General features: G+C 44.0%; 1 protein-coding gene across 2 annotated transcripts in view; it reads right to left on the reverse strand.

Annotated features, from left to right (window-relative positions):
* The window catches only part of LOC308223187 (hexokinase-1), a 46,341-nt gene that overhangs the window by 9,427 nt on the left and 18,216 nt on the right, over positions 1–18,698 (reverse strand). For both annotated transcript variants that reach the window (XM_080621920.1, XM_080621921.1), the window contains exons 3-12: positions 16,535–16,683; positions 11,654–11,773; positions 8,192–8,287; positions 6,855–6,954; positions 6,581–6,764; positions 6,210–6,365; positions 3,990–4,223; positions 2,079–2,383; positions 1,346–1,494; positions 1,126–1,245 (exon numbers count right to left, since the gene is read on the reverse strand). In XM_080621920.1, the coding sequence (XP_080478046.1) occupies positions 1,126–1,245; positions 1,346–1,494; positions 2,079–2,383; positions 3,990–4,223; positions 6,210–6,365; positions 6,581–6,764; positions 6,855–6,954; positions 8,192–8,287; positions 11,654–11,773; positions 16,535–16,683 (1,613 nt within the window). The remainder of the gene's footprint in view (positions 1–1,125; positions 1,246–1,345; positions 1,495–2,078; positions 2,384–3,989; positions 4,224–6,209; positions 6,366–6,580; positions 6,765–6,854; positions 6,955–8,191; positions 8,288–11,653; positions 11,774–16,534; positions 16,684–18,698) is intronic.

The following is an 18,698-nucleotide window of genomic DNA, read 5'->3' on the forward strand; positions in this document are numbered from 1 at the left end:
GCTCGCCTCACCAGACCATAAAAGCACAAAATCACAACACCTCACACAGGTGACCAGAGGATATCACACAATTCTGACCGTACATCCCAGCCAGTGGCCATGAATATTTGTGACCAGTTGGTATGTGGACTCATAGGGGCCCTCAGCTCACAGGAGGCTCTCCAGGATTCACCCAGGTGCTATGTTTTGTTGAACAACTTGTCTTCTCTCTCCATCACACTCCAAAGCCTCCCTGGCTTGACCCAGCCTCCTATCATCAGCAGGGTGGCAGTATTTTAGAGCTGGAAATTTGAATGCTGCTCCAAACATCACTGCCTATTTCCCCCTTCCTTATATATGAATAGTCATCTTATTTTCACTAAGACTAGAATGTTACTCTGTACACTTGACATTTCAAATGCTTTAGTATTAGGTTATACAGAAAAGCCTCTATGAAAAGGAGTCTCTCTTACTATATGTGAAATTTGCATCTAAAACTACTAATAATGCTTAGTCTCCAAATTTCCAGAGCAATGCAACAAACTATAAAAAAAGTGTGTCAGAAAATATGTATTTTCTTTAAAAAAAGCAAAAAGTACACAGGAAACTATTTACAGCCGGACAGGGGGAGTTGGTGGAAGTAAGTGGCAGTGAAGAAGTTAAACATGAAAGTGAAAAGAAAAAGGGCACACTTGACAGGGACATGCTGTAGGCTACACTGTCGCCCTTAGGGTGACATAGCCAAGCAAGCCCCGGTCCATCTGGTCCATACAGTGAGATGAGATCAGCTGGGGAACAGGCACTGGCAGCAGGGATGGACTTTTCCTTACTGCTTGCAAAACCAGGGAAGTATCACAGTCCAGCAAGTTTATATGATTGGAAAAAAAACATGATACCTTAAAAAATGGATATCACCACCATGAAAAATTTAAATGCTCTTATCTGTCACAGCATTGGGCTGAGGAGTATTTGCTTTGTTACTTTTAAAGGAACTATTTATAGGAGCAGCTGTACTGGTCAGGGTCAGATCATGAACACTCCCCATGTACAACCTCCGTATAAGTCACATAAATGATATGAAGACAGACAAATCAGGCATAGCATAAGCACAAAAGCAGATTCAAAAGATACTAAGACGGAACTTACAGCATCCAGACTGGTCTGCTTGCAAGGGAAGGAAAACGTGAAGCCAAGTGGAAGTCGTGCACCTTTTATCCCCATATAATCCAGGAAGTCAGAAATGCAGGTAACAATGTGATCAAACAGCTTTAAAGAGAAAAGTCATACATTTGAAGTTGTACATGTTACATGCTCTTAACAAATTTGAAAAGCAGCAGTGCTGCTAAAGAGACACACAAATACTCACCTCTTCTCCTGTTCCCTGCATCACCTCTATAGGAATGGCATAGATTTTGTTGTGCATCTCAACTGTTCTTCTTTTACCACTGCGGATTTTCACCAGCAAAACTCTAAAGTTTGTCCCTCCAAGGTCAAGTGCCAGAAAGTCTCCATTCTCTGTAAAAGAACATGTGTGTATATTTAAAGAACCATAAGCAAAACCTAAAAAAGTGCTTTCCCTGGAAGGCACTTCGATAGAAAATCTCTTAGAAACTCAGTTGGGAAGATCTTCACCAAAGGAGTATTTAGATGCTGCTCTGATTATTGCAGCCCTTTGTGTGTGTGTGTGTGTGGTTTGTAGTTTCATTTTGTATTAAAACAACAGGGAAAGGGACCAACACAACTGCTCCCTGAGAAGAAGCAGAAATTTGGCCAGCAACCCTGAAATGCAAAGAACTGCCCAGGTGGTGCAAACAGGGTTTGGGTTATGAATTCAGCTATGGTCTCCTCTCCCCAGGACACGGATAGCTTGGACCCTGGGGAAGGACATGGGGCCAGGCTGCCAGCAACCAGCATAAGGGCAGCGCAGGCTGCCCTGCCCATGACTGAGATTTCCTCCTTTCCATAGCTCAAAAGGCTCCTCTTCCGTTGTACCAGATCTGTTCACCCTCCACCAAACCCAAACCCCTTCACTTCTCAAGAGAGCCCAGTCTGGTCACCTCGTGGCTGAGCCAGTGCCCTCACTCCAGCAAGACATTTACCTGTCCCATCCGGCGTGCTGCGGACAAACGTGGGCAGCATTTTCACTTTGGCAGTCTCATGAGTCTTCTTCTTCAGCCCTGCTTCCATCTCCGCCCTCATCCTCTTCTTCACCTGCAGCAGCTGCTCATGGGTGAGCTTGAACTCAGCCAGTGTCTCATCAATGAGCCGGTGCTGTTCTGACAGCCGGTATGCCACTGCTGTCACCATCGCTGCTCCCTTCCCGCTGCCGCTCTCCGAGAGCAGGAACCGCACCTCTGAGTCAGGTACCAAGCGCCGAGTGGTTTTGTGCAAGCGCCGGGCGTACCTGTGGGGAGGGGAGGCTGCAAGCCTCTGTCTGTGTCACCTCCCCAGCAGTCCCCAGAATTTCTGCTGCCAATGCAGACCAACCGCAAAGGGAGCAAGGAGCCTCACCATGCCCAAACTAGCTACAGACTCTCCAGTAGGAAAACTGCCATGTCTTCCCTGTGGCCTCTTTCTTCATGAGTTTCTAAGAAATGCCAGCAAAAAGCAAGGGGGAGCATCAGTATCATCCCCTGGACCTGATCCTAGATGGAAGAAACCCCCTGGCCCCAGTACTGCTCCAATTCCCTCTCCTGGGGTTATCAAGCTGTCTAAACTTACTGGTTTAGATGGTGTGGGGAAAGAGTTCAGGAATAAAAATTGCCATCTATGTTATCTTAACACACCCCTGACCTACCATCTGGAAAAGCTATCCAAAATAGCATTATTGGAAATATTTTTGTTGGCCAAAATTTTATATTTTTCTTTAAGGAATTCTTTTCCCCCCAACAAAAAGATGAGAAACTAAAAGTAAATGTTAAACGTATTTCTCCTTTCAAAAGTTTCCTCACAAATGACACTGAGCCCACCTAGCCAGCTCCAATACCAAGGTATGTCCTATATGCTGTGCACCTGCTTACTCACAGCTAAATCCTCCAGCGAAGACTGGAAACTGACTTGTTCTCACCAGTTCTTATTTACTAAATAGAAACCATTTACTATGTGCGCATAAACCACACCTGCACACTGCATGTGTCTTTCATTTCTTTATTCTGAACTTGGAAATCCTTACGCAGGTGCAGCCGCTTCCAAGCATCCGCAGCATTAGGGCTTGGGCACTGGGGATATGACACTAACACACTTAAATCCTGTTATGAGGACCAGGTACACCTGCAGCGGAAGAGCTCAAATTCCTTTCTGATTTCTACATAAATCTAAACAGCTGTTTGATTAAAAATGTGACTTTCAAGATGGGGAAAACCAAGTCAAAACCAGTTTTTTAAATGCCATTCGAAATGTAAGCACCATGGTTTTTTCCCTTGGAAACCCCAAGTATCTTCAGAGAAGACTGAAAAAAAATAGGGTTAGGCACAGTCATTTTCTAAACAACTGAGTTTAAATTGAAAACAGAGATCAAGGTGCATTAATGCAGGTCTCCTTAAAGCACAAAGTAATATTTTGTACAAAGAAAAGTCTCCTACTAAGAGGTCTTTTGAGATCCCTTAAGATATGTGCTCAAACCACCATTGTTTTCATTAATCTTTCAGTATCCAGTTACTCAGTTTTGGGGTTGGTTTTTTGTTTTGTTTTTTTTTTGTTTGTTTGTTTGTTTTTTGTTTTTTTTGGTGTTTTTTTTTTTTTTTTTTTTTTTGGTTGGTTGGTTGGTTTTTTTTTTTTGTTTTGTTTTGTTGTTTTTTTTTAAGATGTCACCCTACTTCTTCACTTAAAGACATCTCCCTTTTCCACTAAGCTCCCATCTCAGACCAAACCCCCACACCCACATTTTGGGTTCCTCATCTCACACCCAAACTGCATGCCTGGGTGACATCTTGGGGTTACATGCTCAACCCTTTGCAAGCCAGAGACTGTGGCAGGTGAAGAGTGTTAACGGAAGGAGCAGAGAGACTCACTGTGGATGCATCTTGTAGAGGGAGCCGTCAACCCCCACGGTGGTCCGGAGGCGGCCAACCCCTTTGTTATCTCGCAGCTGGTTGAGGATGGCACCCAGTGTAGAGGCTACCAGGTTGGCTGAGCGGAAGGACACGATGGTACAGACGTGCTGGACGGCAATGCAGTCCTCATGGGACGGCTCCACCCCCAGGCGGGTTAAAATTTCTTTGGCTTTGTTCAAACCTTCCTTGCTTCTACAGAGAGGAATAAAGGATACTTCTTAGTGGGAGAACTATAAAATGCAGGACTGAAGCACATCTGACCATGAGTGTCCCTGCTTGGGGTTTGAGAAAGGGGTCATAAGGAAAATTTCTTGGAGATTTGGACTGGAAAGCTCCTCAAGGCTTGAAATAAAAAGCTCTAAATATGCATTCATTCACAGATAGAAACAGCTTTCCATTAAAGCCTGGTGCAAACATGCCACCTGCAAACCATGTAATTCCACGTACTAAAGCAGCCACCTATGGGCAGGATTACTCCCATATGTACCCAAGAGCCTGCCCTCCTTCAAATTCATTTCCCATGAGGCAGACATATATTATGCCACTGGCAACCTGTCCAATTATAATCATGTGCAAGTCTCTTTCCAACACAGTACATTTCTGTTGTGCACATGATCAGAACAAATCTTCTACCAAGCAAGCTTCTTGTACTCCAAAAGTGAACACACAAAGCATGGGACCAGGACCAGCCGTATCCTGCAGAGATGGGGCATCCCCTACAAGCACAGCATGTGTGGTAGCTCAGGTTACAGTTGGCCTGCGCCAGACCCAAAGCAGGGCAGCAATCACACGACAGCTCCTTCAGTGCACTCCTAAGAAAACTAACAGCTTCTAAGCACTTTTACAGACCTGGAGGAATTACATCCATCTTGATCACACTGATGCTTTAAACTTCAGCTTCTCTCTGGAGCCAGAAGCACGAGCCCCACAAAAGCATACACCTAAATCCCACGCTCACTTGCTCATATGTCTCAATAAACTAAGAGCATGAAAAACAAAACCCTAAGTCATTTCATCCTAATGGGTCTCTTTTCAGGCTTTTATGATCTCCCTGAATTTCTGTTTCTTGAACTGTGTTTTCCCTCATCAGCAACCAGCATGAGAGCAAAGTTTCTGGCAAAACTTATCCATGTCCAGCTCGGTCATTTCCCAGACAAAAACCACAAGGAGTATATCTTGTCATTACTAACTGCACTCCATATATCTTTCTAAGGACTGTTGCATCTTGCCAGCATCAGCAAGAAATGTGAAGCTTCACAGGGATGTGCCCTCTACTTAGAACCAAAGTGCTCTTCAGGAAGTGAGGCGGGATTTCAGGGCTAATTTTGCTCTTAACTGAATTTCTTGATACCTGCATTTTTCTCATTGCTGTTTAACTTTATATTGGTCCATTATACAGACCTCTGTGCTTAAGATGAATGAACACACACACTTAACAGAAATCTGTGCAGATAAGACCATCTGCAGGGACAGGGGTGAAACAAGGCAGGGGCCAGATGCTATAGAAGTTACTGGCTATTCCCTTCGGACTGCATTCATAACCAATAGTACCTCTATACGTGTGCACCAAAATCAGCAACATTTCAAAAAGAAAAGCCAGCGCAATGACTACAGTACAAACCATCCCAGTGATGCAGATTTTAAAAATGCAGGGGGGAGACACAGTAAGTACTCCCCAAAGGGGTGATGACACCATAAGAAACCAACTGGTGCATAGCTCAGAGGTCGCCATGTAGCACCCAGCACTGCCTATGAGACTGAATGCTTTGCCTTGTCACACTTGTTTTCTTTCTGCCCAGTGATCCCGTGGATACAGCAAGGAGCAGCACAAGTATTTGCTCAGAGGCACTAAGCCAATTCACCCCTGTGTTTAGCTGCAGGGTACAAACTTCTGAGATTTTGTGAGCAGGTGAGAGGTAGCACAGAGCATACCCTATAGCTGCACAGACTGATTGGCTTTCACAGTTCCTTCCAACACAGAAAAAGGGAGAAATGTATCTTAGGGAGGAAGGCACAGACTGTCTGCTGGGGGTCCCCATATGGCAGCTCTGCACCTGTGCTAGAGGATGGCAGCCACCCCAGTGCAGCACATCTCCTCACAAAGTAAAAAGAGATACTGGAAAATTAACATTCAGAGTCACTATGAAACCCAGGGAGTGAAAAGGGTTAGGTACTTACTTTTCTATGGCAGAAACGTGCTTTGTCTCAAACTTCCCTTTGGTGAGAAGCTCAGGGGTGATTCTCCCCTCAAAGAGCAGCCCCTCCTTGGCCATCTTCACCAGGATGAGCCTTACCAGCTCCCCCATGTACAGCCCACTGACCATCTTCTCAAACCTGTGGGAGAGGATAGCAGCAGTCACCCATCCATCCCCGGGCAACACTGGGAGGCAGAGCCCAGCTGTGCCATCACACTGCCCAGCCCAGCCTGCTGTTTGCTTCACCACAAAAGTTGAACTTTCTTGAACTGCTGAATTCATAACACAAGTGGAAGACGGACCATGGAGTGGAAAACAAAAGAAACTAAGCTCACAAATTACTGTCTCACTCACAGCTGCTTCCCAGGATTAAGGGATCCACGGTCAATCTCTCGATCAAACTCAGTCCTGATGTCTTCTAGCGAGCCATCATCTCCAAAGGCCCCCCATTCTGTGTTAATGCACATTCTGCCTTCATCCCCCTCCACTAGGTCAATGTGCCTCATCTCCTCCATGTAACAGGCATTGGTACCAGTGCCTTTAGGGAAAGGACATCAGAAAGTGATAAACAAACAGGCCACGCAAGAGAGAAAAGACACATGCATGCTGCAGAAGCAATGTGCGTTACCAATGATTAAGCCAACTTCACAGCGCTGGTCATCAAACCCACAGGTCATCATAGTCCCAACAGTGTCATTCACAACAGCCATGATATCTGCATCGTAGTCCTGAGGGAGGAACAAAATGTTACTTGGACTAAATGGCTTATCTGAAAAACAGTGCTTGGTTTATCACTGGTTTGCTTGTATCGGCTAATTTCACAAGGAACAGAAGACAGTTTGCCTGAATACCTCAGCTCATCTTTTTAAACATCATCTGCTCTGTCTGCCAGTTTCCTGTCCCACATACCCAAGAAGACAATTGACAAGCAGACTAACGCACCAAGCAAACAATAAAAGAGCAGCAGCATAATTTTAGACAGCAAAGACCTCATATAAGCACCCTTAGGCAGAAAAGAAATGGGCTATACATGAGGGAGGGAGAAACTCTTCAGCTAAACATCATGGAGTAATATGATGCAGTTGCTTGAGGAGTCGATCTAGAAAATATTCTCAAGTTATGTATTTCTCATAGAATTCACTTAAAACATTTAGGAGTTTTATTACAAGTGAAGATTTTGACACAAAAATATAAGTAAATAATGCAATTAAATAAGCTATCCAAATGACATTCACTCATTCCTTTCCAGCTTCTTCAGTGCATTATTCTTCCTGATACCAAGTCTGATGTCCAGTGACAGTAAAACTCAGGTTTGCTTAAGAGTCCACAACTGCCCAAATAGAGCAAATACTGCCCAGTGTCTGATGAATTTGGATGCTGAATAATCAACATATCACCTGGCTGCAAGCATTATGCAAACCCAAATTAATTCCATCTCACACTCAGTACCTTTTTGTTTAAATCAGCAGCCAGGTCACCTTCACCCTCTATAAAATCAGCAGCAAGGAACTGCAGGGAGCAACGCAGCTCACTGAGCCTGAAATTCCCCTTCTCTTCCACTCTGCTCCTCTGCTGCTCCCAAGCAAGGCAGCTGCACAACACAACTGAATGCAGACCATGAGATGCAGTTTGCCGGGAATGGGACATGCTGGTATCACTGAAAAGCTGTGGTACTGACACACAACACTTTCTCCGTTTTTGGAGAGTGATAAAATTGTGGAAGGTTGCCAGCGACAAACCACAACATAGTGCTTCAGTTTTGTGCTATGAGGAAAATCACAGCTTCCACATAGTAACTCTGACATCAATTCATCTTCCCAACAAATGGCAAAACCACAGATCTTCATGCAAGAAAGCAGAGCTACTCCATCACTCAGATCACACGCTCAAGTCACTGATGTGAAGGACAAAGAAACTCCATTTTGCTGTGATACAGAGCTAAAAAAAACATAAAGTACAATTTACCCCACGTTTCTTGATGGCTTTGTTAAGCAGCTTCACAACATCTGCTCCCTCCACTCCACTTGCTTTGAAGCGCTTTGTCCAGGTTATCAGAATACCCTGATAAAACAAGAGAGTAATATTCAACAGGATGCCACCCAGGCACAGCTACAGGTTGGGCAGAGAAGAGATTCAGAGCAGCCCTGCGGAGAAGGACTTGGGGGTGTTGGTCGATGAGAAAATGAACATGAGCCGGCTTCAGTGTGCGCTCGCAGCCCAGAAAGCCAACCATATCCTGGGCTGCATCAAGAGGAGTGTGACCAGCAGGTCGAAGGAGGTGATCCTGCCCCTCTACTCTGCTCTCGTGAGACCTCACTTGGAGTATTGTGTGCAGTTCTGGTGTCCTCAACATAAAAAGGACATGGAACTGTTGGAACAAGTCCAGAGGAGGGCCATAAGGATGATCAGGGGAGTGGAGCACCTCCTGTATGAAGATAGGCTGAGAAAGTTGGGGCTGTTCAGCCTGGAGAAGAGAAGGCTGCGTGGAGACCTCATAGCAGCCTTCCAGTATCTGAAGGGGGCCTATAGGAATGCTGGGGAGGGACTCTTCATCAGGGACTGTAGTGACAGGACAAGGGGTAACGGGTTCAAACTTAAACAGGGGAAGTTTAGATTGGATATAAGGAAGAAATTCTTTACTGTGAGGGTGGTGAGGCACTGGAATGGGTTGCCCAGGGAGGTTGTGAGTGCTCCATCCTTGGCAGTGTTCAAGGTCAGGCTGGATGAGGCCTTGGGTGGCATGGTTTAGTGTGAGGTGTCCCTGCCCATGGCAGGGGGGTTGGAGCTAGATGATCTTAGGGTCCTTTCCAACCCTAACTATTCTATGATTCTATTCTATAAGACAAAAATTGATTTTTTTTTCCTTAAAAACAAGATTTTATACTTCAAATCACCTTCAGGTCTCTCTTCCTACATGACCTAGCAACTCAACCTGAGACACTTGGTGGTCTTTGATTCTCTTTACAGTAAACTCAGTTAGGAAACTGTTTTCCTTTCCCTTGCTAGAAAATGGTTTGTTTGCAGTTTGTATTTTCAGCCCACTCTTATCCTTGCTGTTCCTTGACAGTTTTTCTTGGAAAACCATGTAATCCTTTCAGGCCATGGAAATTGATTGCTTTCAAAAAAGCTGACTGCACAGGACTAACCAAAACGAAGTGATGTTTGTATGTCCAGGACTCAGCTGCGGCAAAGATCAGACTGCTACAAATTTGCTGCCTGAAGTCCCAGCTGTCCAGGCTTCTTTCACTGTGAGATCACGTTTACAGGTTAGGGCAAATGGAAATACCGGAAAGGTAGCAATGCATGGCCCGGACTTACAGCATGGATCAAAAAGGGAATCCTGACATTGAATTCCTTGTCTGCAAACTATGATACAGAGTCTTCATGTGCCCCAAGGTAATGACTGCATCTGAATTTTTATTTTTTAGATAATACCTGGCTGACTCAGAGCATTTGGTATATGAGTAAATAATAATAAAAGGAAAAAAAAATGCATTGACAGTAGTTAACAGGAAAGACAAATCAGCTCAGCTATTCACACCCATCACAAAATTCACATCTATCACAACAGGAGTCCAAGAAGCTAAGAACCAGAAAAGTTGAAGCCTATAGGCACCAGAAGCCATTGCCCAGGTGCACATTTGCCCATATCTCAGCTTAAAAATCAATCACACATCTTGTGCACATCCCCCTTCCCAACAGGGGACAGAAGGGTCAGGGCAGCTTTTTCCAGGCCAGGAGGTATTTGTCCTACCACTAAACCACAAACTCAGTTTGTGCAAGTTTTGCCACTGTGCTGCCCTCATTAGCATTATTTAGAAACCCAGCCCCATGATGCTGCACAGCCAAACCGTGGGCAAAGCCCAGTCTGCAAGCACAGCTTTAATGAGCAAAAGGGCCCCTTGCTCCATGTACGTTTTATCATTCAGGAAACTGGTCAAACCACACTGGCAGACAGCAGCTCCTTTCAGCATGACCAGCCACTCTGCTGGAAGGATGTTTTGCTTCACCAGCAAGACCCTGGCAGCAGGAAGGAGCCCTTGGAGTGCAGCAGGGTTGAACAAGACGCAACCATGCAGTGCCATCTTGTCACCCTTGGAGAAAACAGGGACCACCCTGCCTACTCCTGCTCAACAAGCACAAGAAAACAGCACCCGAGCAAGCACAGCCTCACAGAAGCAGCAATTCAGGAAAAGATCTGGCCTACCGGGTCCAGAAAAATGCATTTTCAAATGTCAAAAACATCACAAAAACTCTTGGAACCGAGTTTCATTTTTTGACTTTTTTTAGTTCTTTTTTAAATTGAGACTCTTACTATCTTACTCTTACTCTCTTCCTCCACTCTGCTATGGCTCATCTCCAAGTCTCTACAGGTATCCCCAAGCCATCCCACATGCTACCTACCTGCCCCTGCCGCAGACAAGCATGATTTCATCCCAGCTGGCTTAAGCAAACCAGCCTGCAAACAGGCAACTTTCATCATGCAGCTAAACAAATTTTCTCAAGGGCGACTCAACTTCACAACCACATCCCCAGCATGACTCTGCTGCAGTCAACAGCCTGAGCCCTACCATGCACCATGGACAGATTGGAGAGCTGCACCAAAATCAACTCATCTTTCCTGAACTGATGCACAAAAAGGCAGTGCTCTGTTCTTAACTCTGTTCAGACCCTGACTTATTAAGCACCTTTGGTTTCAGCTCAGCATAGCTCAAGAAATGCGAAATGTAATAAAAATCATGCCTCACCTGGCTCTCCTCAGCACCAGCATCTGGGGAGCTGTTGCACCAGGCTAACCTAGAGACCTGCGAGCTAGAAAAGCAGGTCGTGTTTTAACAGTATAACCTCTTCACTTTTTGTGTGGATTTAACTTTCCTGCATTAATTTGCTACACTGTTGCCATAGCAATGCTGTAGCAGGAGGCTGCTGAGTCATTTGTGCTACAATGAGCAAAGAAAGAAAACACCATAGCATCCTTGTAATGGGAATCCCATCAATCACTTCATACAACACTAGTAATTTCCACTCTTTTTTAAAGCACATTGCTTCCAGGTGGCCTGCCCAGTGCACTTGTGAAGTTCAGAAAACTCTCAGCAAACGCTGCTGGGCTGGGTTCTTCCCAGTTACGCCCCATGGAGTGGTGAAAAAGGCTGCACAGGAGGCAGGAAAAAACTGCTGTTGCGTTTACATGGTAAACCATAATACTGAGGAGCTGACACAGAGGCGATACAAAACATCAGATGCCTCTTCATCATCTGTTAACCAGCTATTTCAGACAGAAATGTAAACACAAAAATGAAGACTGGCAGTGAAATATAACACTCATTTATCCTGAAAATGAGACCTGTCGGGATACTGCTTTCATACCAGTGTTTTAATAACACAGTAGCTCTTCTGCAAATTAAGAAAATTGTGAAATCTTCTTACCTCATCTAGCTTGGATTGTCGACAGGGGAAAGAAAACGTAAACCCAACCGGTAATTTCTTGTCTTTGATTTGTTGTTTCTCCATGAAGTCACCCAGGCATTCAGCAACATGATCGAAAAGCTATTAGAAAAGTACAAAACCACCACAATTAGACATACAGTTTCAGGAAGAATATATTTCAAACTGCATATAAAAACTGTACTGGTTGAAGGGAATGGGGAAAATAGCTGCTCCAAATTGTCAAAGACATATAAATGACATAGCTATGAAAATACTCTCAGGCAGTGTATATTAACACCTTAATAATTAATAAATTATGAAATACATTGTCCTTTTATGCACCTAATTCTGCATGGCGTCTTTTATACCCATATAAAAATGCTTTTCCTGAAACAAGGGGCATGTGACTCTTGAACCTGCCATAAACCTTCCATCTAACATTTTATGACAACAGAACTGTTCTTTTAACCTTTCAATAACAGGAAGGAGCACCTCAAAAGAACAGGAGGTTGAGCACTTTTACAGTAACACAGAGAAGATTACATCTGCTTCACTCAAGCATTGCTGAGATTGGAGAACCCAGCACTTTGCAGGAGCCACACAAAAGGACATCATCTCTCAAAACTATTCCTAAAGCACACAACAAAGAAACGAAAAGGAAGCCCAGGGGATTTTTGTAAGTATTTTACATGTTCTGAGAAACAACCCGAAATGGGAACATTTTCTGCATTTTTTAAAATGCTAATTACACAGGCAGCCTGCAGCAAGCTCACAGGTGCCAATTCCCACCCAGACGCACCCTGTGACAATAGCATTATGTGTCCCTGCCAGCTAGGCCAGGAGCCAGGCATGCCAGGGAGTGTGTGGACATAAAGGCAAGCGATGTCTCTCACACCGAGGTCTTTGGAAAGACACTCAGGTAGATCACAACACTCAAAGCTGCAATCAAGCCTTAGCAACCGAAGCAATGAAAATACACATTTGTATCTACCAGTACAAAAATGCCAGACATGCCTTGAACTGACACATACCACAAATGGATGTCAAACTACTAACAAGTCACCGCTTGCCCCAAAAGATAACTGTGATTCGCATTTTAACTCCCTGAAAAAGAATCCCCAAACCAATAAACAAAAACAACGCAACTCTCTCTGCAGCACTGGTAGGATGGGGCCAGGTAAAATGCCCAGAAGACTGGGGATAATTGGAAGGGAGTACAATAAGATATCTATGGGTCACAATTAGCCTGCGTAGCTTTATTAGGAACAATTTACAGTCTCAAAGATATGGGAAAGCATTAGACATGCTGCAACAATTACTAAAAATGAAGAGGAATATTTTGCCATTCAAAGCAGGTCAAGAATTGATGTGTGTAATGTTACAAGTAAAGCCATTCCTAAAATTAGGTCAGATTTGATTACGCATAAATGGAGTAGTTTCCCCTTGTCCTGGGCAAATCATGGACATTTTTCTGAGCACACACAGCAAAACAGCATGGGAAAATAATGTAAGACTATTTTTAGCTGTCCAAACGAGGGAGAGAGGTAAAGGAGCTATGAAAAGAACTATAGTTAAGTAATAAAATACAACAACTTCTCCAGGAGGAACACAAAAATAACAGGAGTATATGTTTTTATTATGCTTTCCATCTAAAGTATCTTGCTAAACACTCAATCCTACTAAACTTTCAGCTCCTCTCAAGACTACAACCAACCACCAGGGGCCAACCTCAAACCCCTCAGGAATTCAGGGAACAAGAAACAGAAATATTGACAGTGGATGTTACCAAAATCACTCTTATGCAATGAACCATGACTGCATACAGAAGAGATGGGTCCTGCTTTTTAAGTCCATCTGCAGAAGATCCCTGGGCATTCCTCTAGCAGTCTGGAAAGTCCATGCACCTGCTGGTGTTCACAGTCCCAGCACAACCTGCTGAAGCTCGCCTCTGTGAGTTAGCATGCATGCTTGCTGCAAGCAATGTACCATCAGTCATCAGGGCTCTGGGCTGGCAGTGGGGCGCGTGAGCATAACCCATGCCACAGCCTGCACAGGCAGTTAACTATTAGCCACATTCTAGAGTAGCAGTGTGTAGTCAGTAATGCATGGTCTGGCTGGGCTACTGTTTTTAGTAAAAGCACAGAGGGAAGGCACTGCTCAAAAGGAGAAAATGTACAAAAAAAAAAAGAAAAAAGAGAGGGGCATTTATTAATTTTGCTACCACTGATGATTTTAAGATTTTTCATAAGGAGATTCTGTGAAGCATTGTACATGCCCCTGCCATATTAACATCCAAACCTCACAGATGCCAAACAACTCCAACAGGACACTAGAGGCAAAAAGTTCCTGTGTATTTCATTAAAGTAGGGCAGGCAGATTGACGAAAAATCCAAATTCCCATCCACCCACAGGTGTGTGGAAGGGAACAGTGAGGCCAATATTTTATCAAATGTCAGAGACGGAGCAAACACCAGAGCCAAGAGGAAAGGACCAGGCATATTTTACACCTTTGTAGACCTGAAGTGATACAACCATAAGATGGCAGAGCAATACGATACCAAGTTTCATTACTTCCTCTGGTCACAAAGCTACCTGCTCAGATTGGGCTCCAAGAAGTCTCCACAAGGATGCATTTGGCTGGCAGCCAGCAGACTTTGGCAAGCAACTGAAGATCTGAGCTCAAGCCCCTGAAAGGGGAAGATTTAAGGAGCAAGGAAAACACATCTTTGGATCGGGAGGACAGCCGCAAATCCATAACCTACCTCCAGTGGTGGCAGAACACAAAAAGCAACAGCAAAATCAAGCCTCAGGCATGCTCCCATTTGCTGAGTTGACACAGAACACAGGCTTCTTACAAATTTTAGACCTGCTATCGCACTGCTGAAGTCAATGAGAGTTTTGCCCTTAGTTTTGACAGGGAACTGTTTCCAACTGGCAAAGGTGTCAGCCCATTCCTGACAGGCAGAAATAGAAGTTTGAATGCAGTGGAGTAGAAAATATCAAAACGAACCATGCTAGTGAGGCATGAAGCCATAAATCACAATCCCTTCAGTAAGCTGATTATGTCTTAGGCTTTAAGACTACTCAGTTACTCACTGAAGTTAATGACACAGCTTGCAGAAAACATACTAGTAACCTACCCAGTGTGGGCAGCTCAGTCCAAGTGTTCCACTAATCTGGCTCAGGGATTTCAGAGAACCTCAACTGTACACATCAGTCATAAGCATCAAATCATCACCTGCCTGTGTACCTCCCAGGCATCCATCATGCTTCCCTGTAAACTCTCACAGCAAGTGTTTTAGTCATGGTTGGATATCGTCATGAGATAACTTCGAACCGGATGGACTTCTGGTGATACTTCCAGTTCTCCTTTTCCTGCTACTTAAATACTGGGAGTCACTGTTCCCCCAAGATCAGTGGATGCCTTGCTCGCCTCTCTTTCAGTTTAAAAAGCATAACAAAGCCTATCAGTCTGAGCTACACATTGGTGATTCTGCCAAATGGCCTTAGGATATTTAAAAATTACAACATAAACTTGACAAAGCCACAGAAAGAACGAAGACCTGATGTCTCCTTTCCTGGCTTCTCCTTACCATCTTTATCATGTCTCCATCAAGTCTCACCTTAAGTCAACCTGCCTTTCCTTCCTGGACAGACACTTGCCCCCAGGTATGTGGGCAGCCCTGCTGCTTGCCTCTCCAGCTCCCAAAATCCCTTGATGGATGAGCAACCTCTGCTCCAAACCTGCCTCCTGACTTCTCTGCCTCCACCAGCAACAGGCAGCTCAGCTCCCCTCCAACACCGTTTTGTGGAAAAGCCACTGCACAACCTTTTGTCCAGAAAGCAAAGTAGCAATGTTATGAAAAGTCTTTACAAGACAGGTACTTATTGCTGTGGTTCAGATATGACAACAATCCTTATACCAGTGCTACTTACAAGCTGTGATTGCCATCTTACTGTTGCACAGGAATGCAGCAGCAGTTATTACATATATTAAAGTTACTAAGGTTTCTACAGAAAACATATTAAGGATAGAAATGCTCTTTTGCACAATTTTTCTTTTTTTTCCTCTTTTATTTATCCTTTAGAAACAAGCTATAAATTTTCTGCAGATCTCATACTCCAAAATAGCACCCCATTCTAGTAAAAAGTGTAAAAAACTTTACCGTTTTCAATGCTGAAAACAACCTGTTTTGTTTTACAAAACACAGAGACAAATCTGTCAGCAAAATATTCATTGTAATCCATTTTCTGATCATAAAGAGAAAATAAATTCTTCTAAAGAACCTTCTAAAATTCCAAGTAAATGGATCCAAACATTTTCTACCTTGGAACATGGGAGACTAAAAAAAAACCCTATCATTTATTCAGCAAAAAAAAAGTTGAGGTTGTGCCAAAACATTCTATCAGCTTCCTGTAATTTTTCTAATCTACTTGTACTTTTCATGTGAATGCCAAGTTGCTCAGACTGCCAAGACAGATATGTGGCTGTCATTGGTATTTCTATCCCTCATCTAACATTACAGTTGCAGAGTTGGTCATGCTTGTTGCTTACAAAGACTAAGCTGCTTTCCTGCTCTCCTTTCCTACCTGTAAAAATTGATTTTTATAGTAAAGTCAGAGGTTTTATTTCTAGGCCATTTTTTCCCTAACTCAGCCAAAAATCTCCCATACAATGACAGCAGATTTGCAGCACCCATGCATGCTCTATTACACTAGCTACTGCTTATTTATTTTCAGTATTGACAAAGAGCTGTAGTCAAGTCTGCATGCTTGTAGGTGCAACTGTTAAGATGCTATGGTCATTCTGGTGGTGTTTTTCTAAAATGGCAGTGTGAAAGCAGCTAATCTTTAGAGACATCCTAAGGAAGAGGTGCTTACCCGTGTTCCACTGCCATGCATGATATCTTCAGGTGTATTATAAATTTCACTTTCCATTTGTACCGTCTGCTTTTTTTCATGTGACACCTTCACCCGCAGAATTCGGAAATAAGAACCGCCAAGATCCAGTGCAATGAAATCTCCTTTCTCTATATGGAAAACAAGACACAAGTGATTAAAAATTGCATGCAACACAAATCTGGGAAACATCAAGCTTGGTTGAATATAACGCACAGGCAGACGTCCTATGCCTACAAAGAGGAAGTTCGAGCTGCAGGGTGTCCACATGATGCAACAACCTGATTCCCTACAATTTAACATGAAGTTGGTACGGACACCTGCAATGAGGGTTTCATAGAATCATAGACTAGTTTGGGTTGTAAGGGACCTTAAAGTTCATTTAGTTTCAACCTCCCCGCCATGGGCAGGGACACCTTTCACTAGACCAGGTTGCTCAAAGTCCCCTCCAGCCTGGCCTTGAACACAGTCCGGGATGGGGCAGCCACAACTTCTCTAGACAACCTGTTCCAGTGTTTCACCACCCTCTTAGTAAAGAATTTCTTCCTAATCTAAATCTACTCTCTTCCAGTTTAAAACTATCCACCCTTGCCCTATCACTACATGCCCTTGTAAAAAGTCCTTCTCTAGAATGGACTAACAGTGGACTGTCTGTATCCAGATCTCATGATGAAGCTTGGCAGGGCAAAGAAAGCCTAAAAGAAGTTGAAAATAGAGACAGTAAAATGAAGGGATGCCAGACCACTAATGAGCAGTCTTTTGCTGTAAACAAACAGGTGTCATTTTGGCAAATAACAGTGAATGGTGGCTGGATTGTGCACTGCTGTAAAATCAACGAATTACACACAGATGTAGTTAAAGCAGGAACCACTTAATTCACACTCGGAAGCTGAGATTCACTCCAAACTGCAGTCAAGATAAGAGAAGTCAGAGAAACAGTTTGAAAAAGTATAGGGTGTCCCCGTACTGCTGCAGGAGTTGTGATCCCTTGCACAGAGCTCCTAAATACCTCCCCAGAAACCAGGGAAAGAGTTAGGATACCTCCATCTGTGATGGAGAGGGATGTTTCAAAGGTCTGAAGCCAAATCCACTACCCTACCAGCTCCACAAACCTCAGGCAACACAGACGCGTGGCCAGGCTACCTGAGGAATGACACCTTCACGACGCATTGGAGAGCAAGGCAAATATATTTGACTGAACTGCTTGTGCTATCTCACCTTATCAAAGAGGGAGCAAACACAGCGATCATTAAAGTCTGTGAAAAGATAATATTTGGGGAAGCAGTGTGCACAACTTGTCACACAGGAGTGTGTGTCCAGGTCAATCACCAAGGCTCTTTGCCAGCATTTATGTCTGTACATGGCAACCCCAGGCTCCCCAAGGCTGCTCAAAGGACAGTGAAGCAGAGGAACATGGTACCTTCTCATCTTGGTTTCCTCATCAATTTGTACTTTTCTGCAGTGTCAGAAGTGCCCCATGCCATGACAGGATCAGCTGCCTCCCCTCTATCCTGCACCCTGATGCATATTGCCAGTCCCATCCTCTGGAGCAATTTGGCCTCTTTTCATTCTGCCTTATGAATTTGAACTAGGACTTTGGGAAGGTCATTCCAAACATCACTGGTTTTCCACTTCTACTTGGACTCAATGTGGAAAGACTTCTAGTAGTTGGGAAGACAGTACCTTGTGATGTGTTACCTCAAAATGAGACTCTGCTCTCAGAGCCTCCTGACCTGATGCTGTCATTAAAATATCATGTATGCAATTTACCCACAAGGAGTTCCAGACCAAGATTTCCCTCTGAGATTACTCTGCCAAATCTCAGATCAACACTTCTAAAGTCTGATTTAGTGAGCTGCTCCTTCCTCTTCATCACACCATGCACCTCCAGGAGCCCCATCAAGCTCAGCAACGTTGATGAGCTGGATGAGGCATCCCTCAGGGCAGGAGCTCTATCAGAAACAGCCTAAGAGAGGCAAAGACACAGCAAAAGCCCATACACTTGTCCAGGGTTGCAGAAACAGAAACAGAACACTGTCATGCGAGAAACCACAATGACAATAAGCTACATAAAGAAAAACATAGCGAAATGACAGCGGAAGCCCACAACTCCTAATAATCCTCCTGATTTTACTGCACTGCAATG

This window comes from Psittacula echo (genome assembly GCF_963264785.1).
Source record: "Psittacula echo genome assembly, chromosome: 6".
NCBI classification, from domain to species: Eukaryota; Metazoa; Chordata; class Aves; order Psittaciformes; family Psittacidae; genus Psittacula; species Psittacula echo.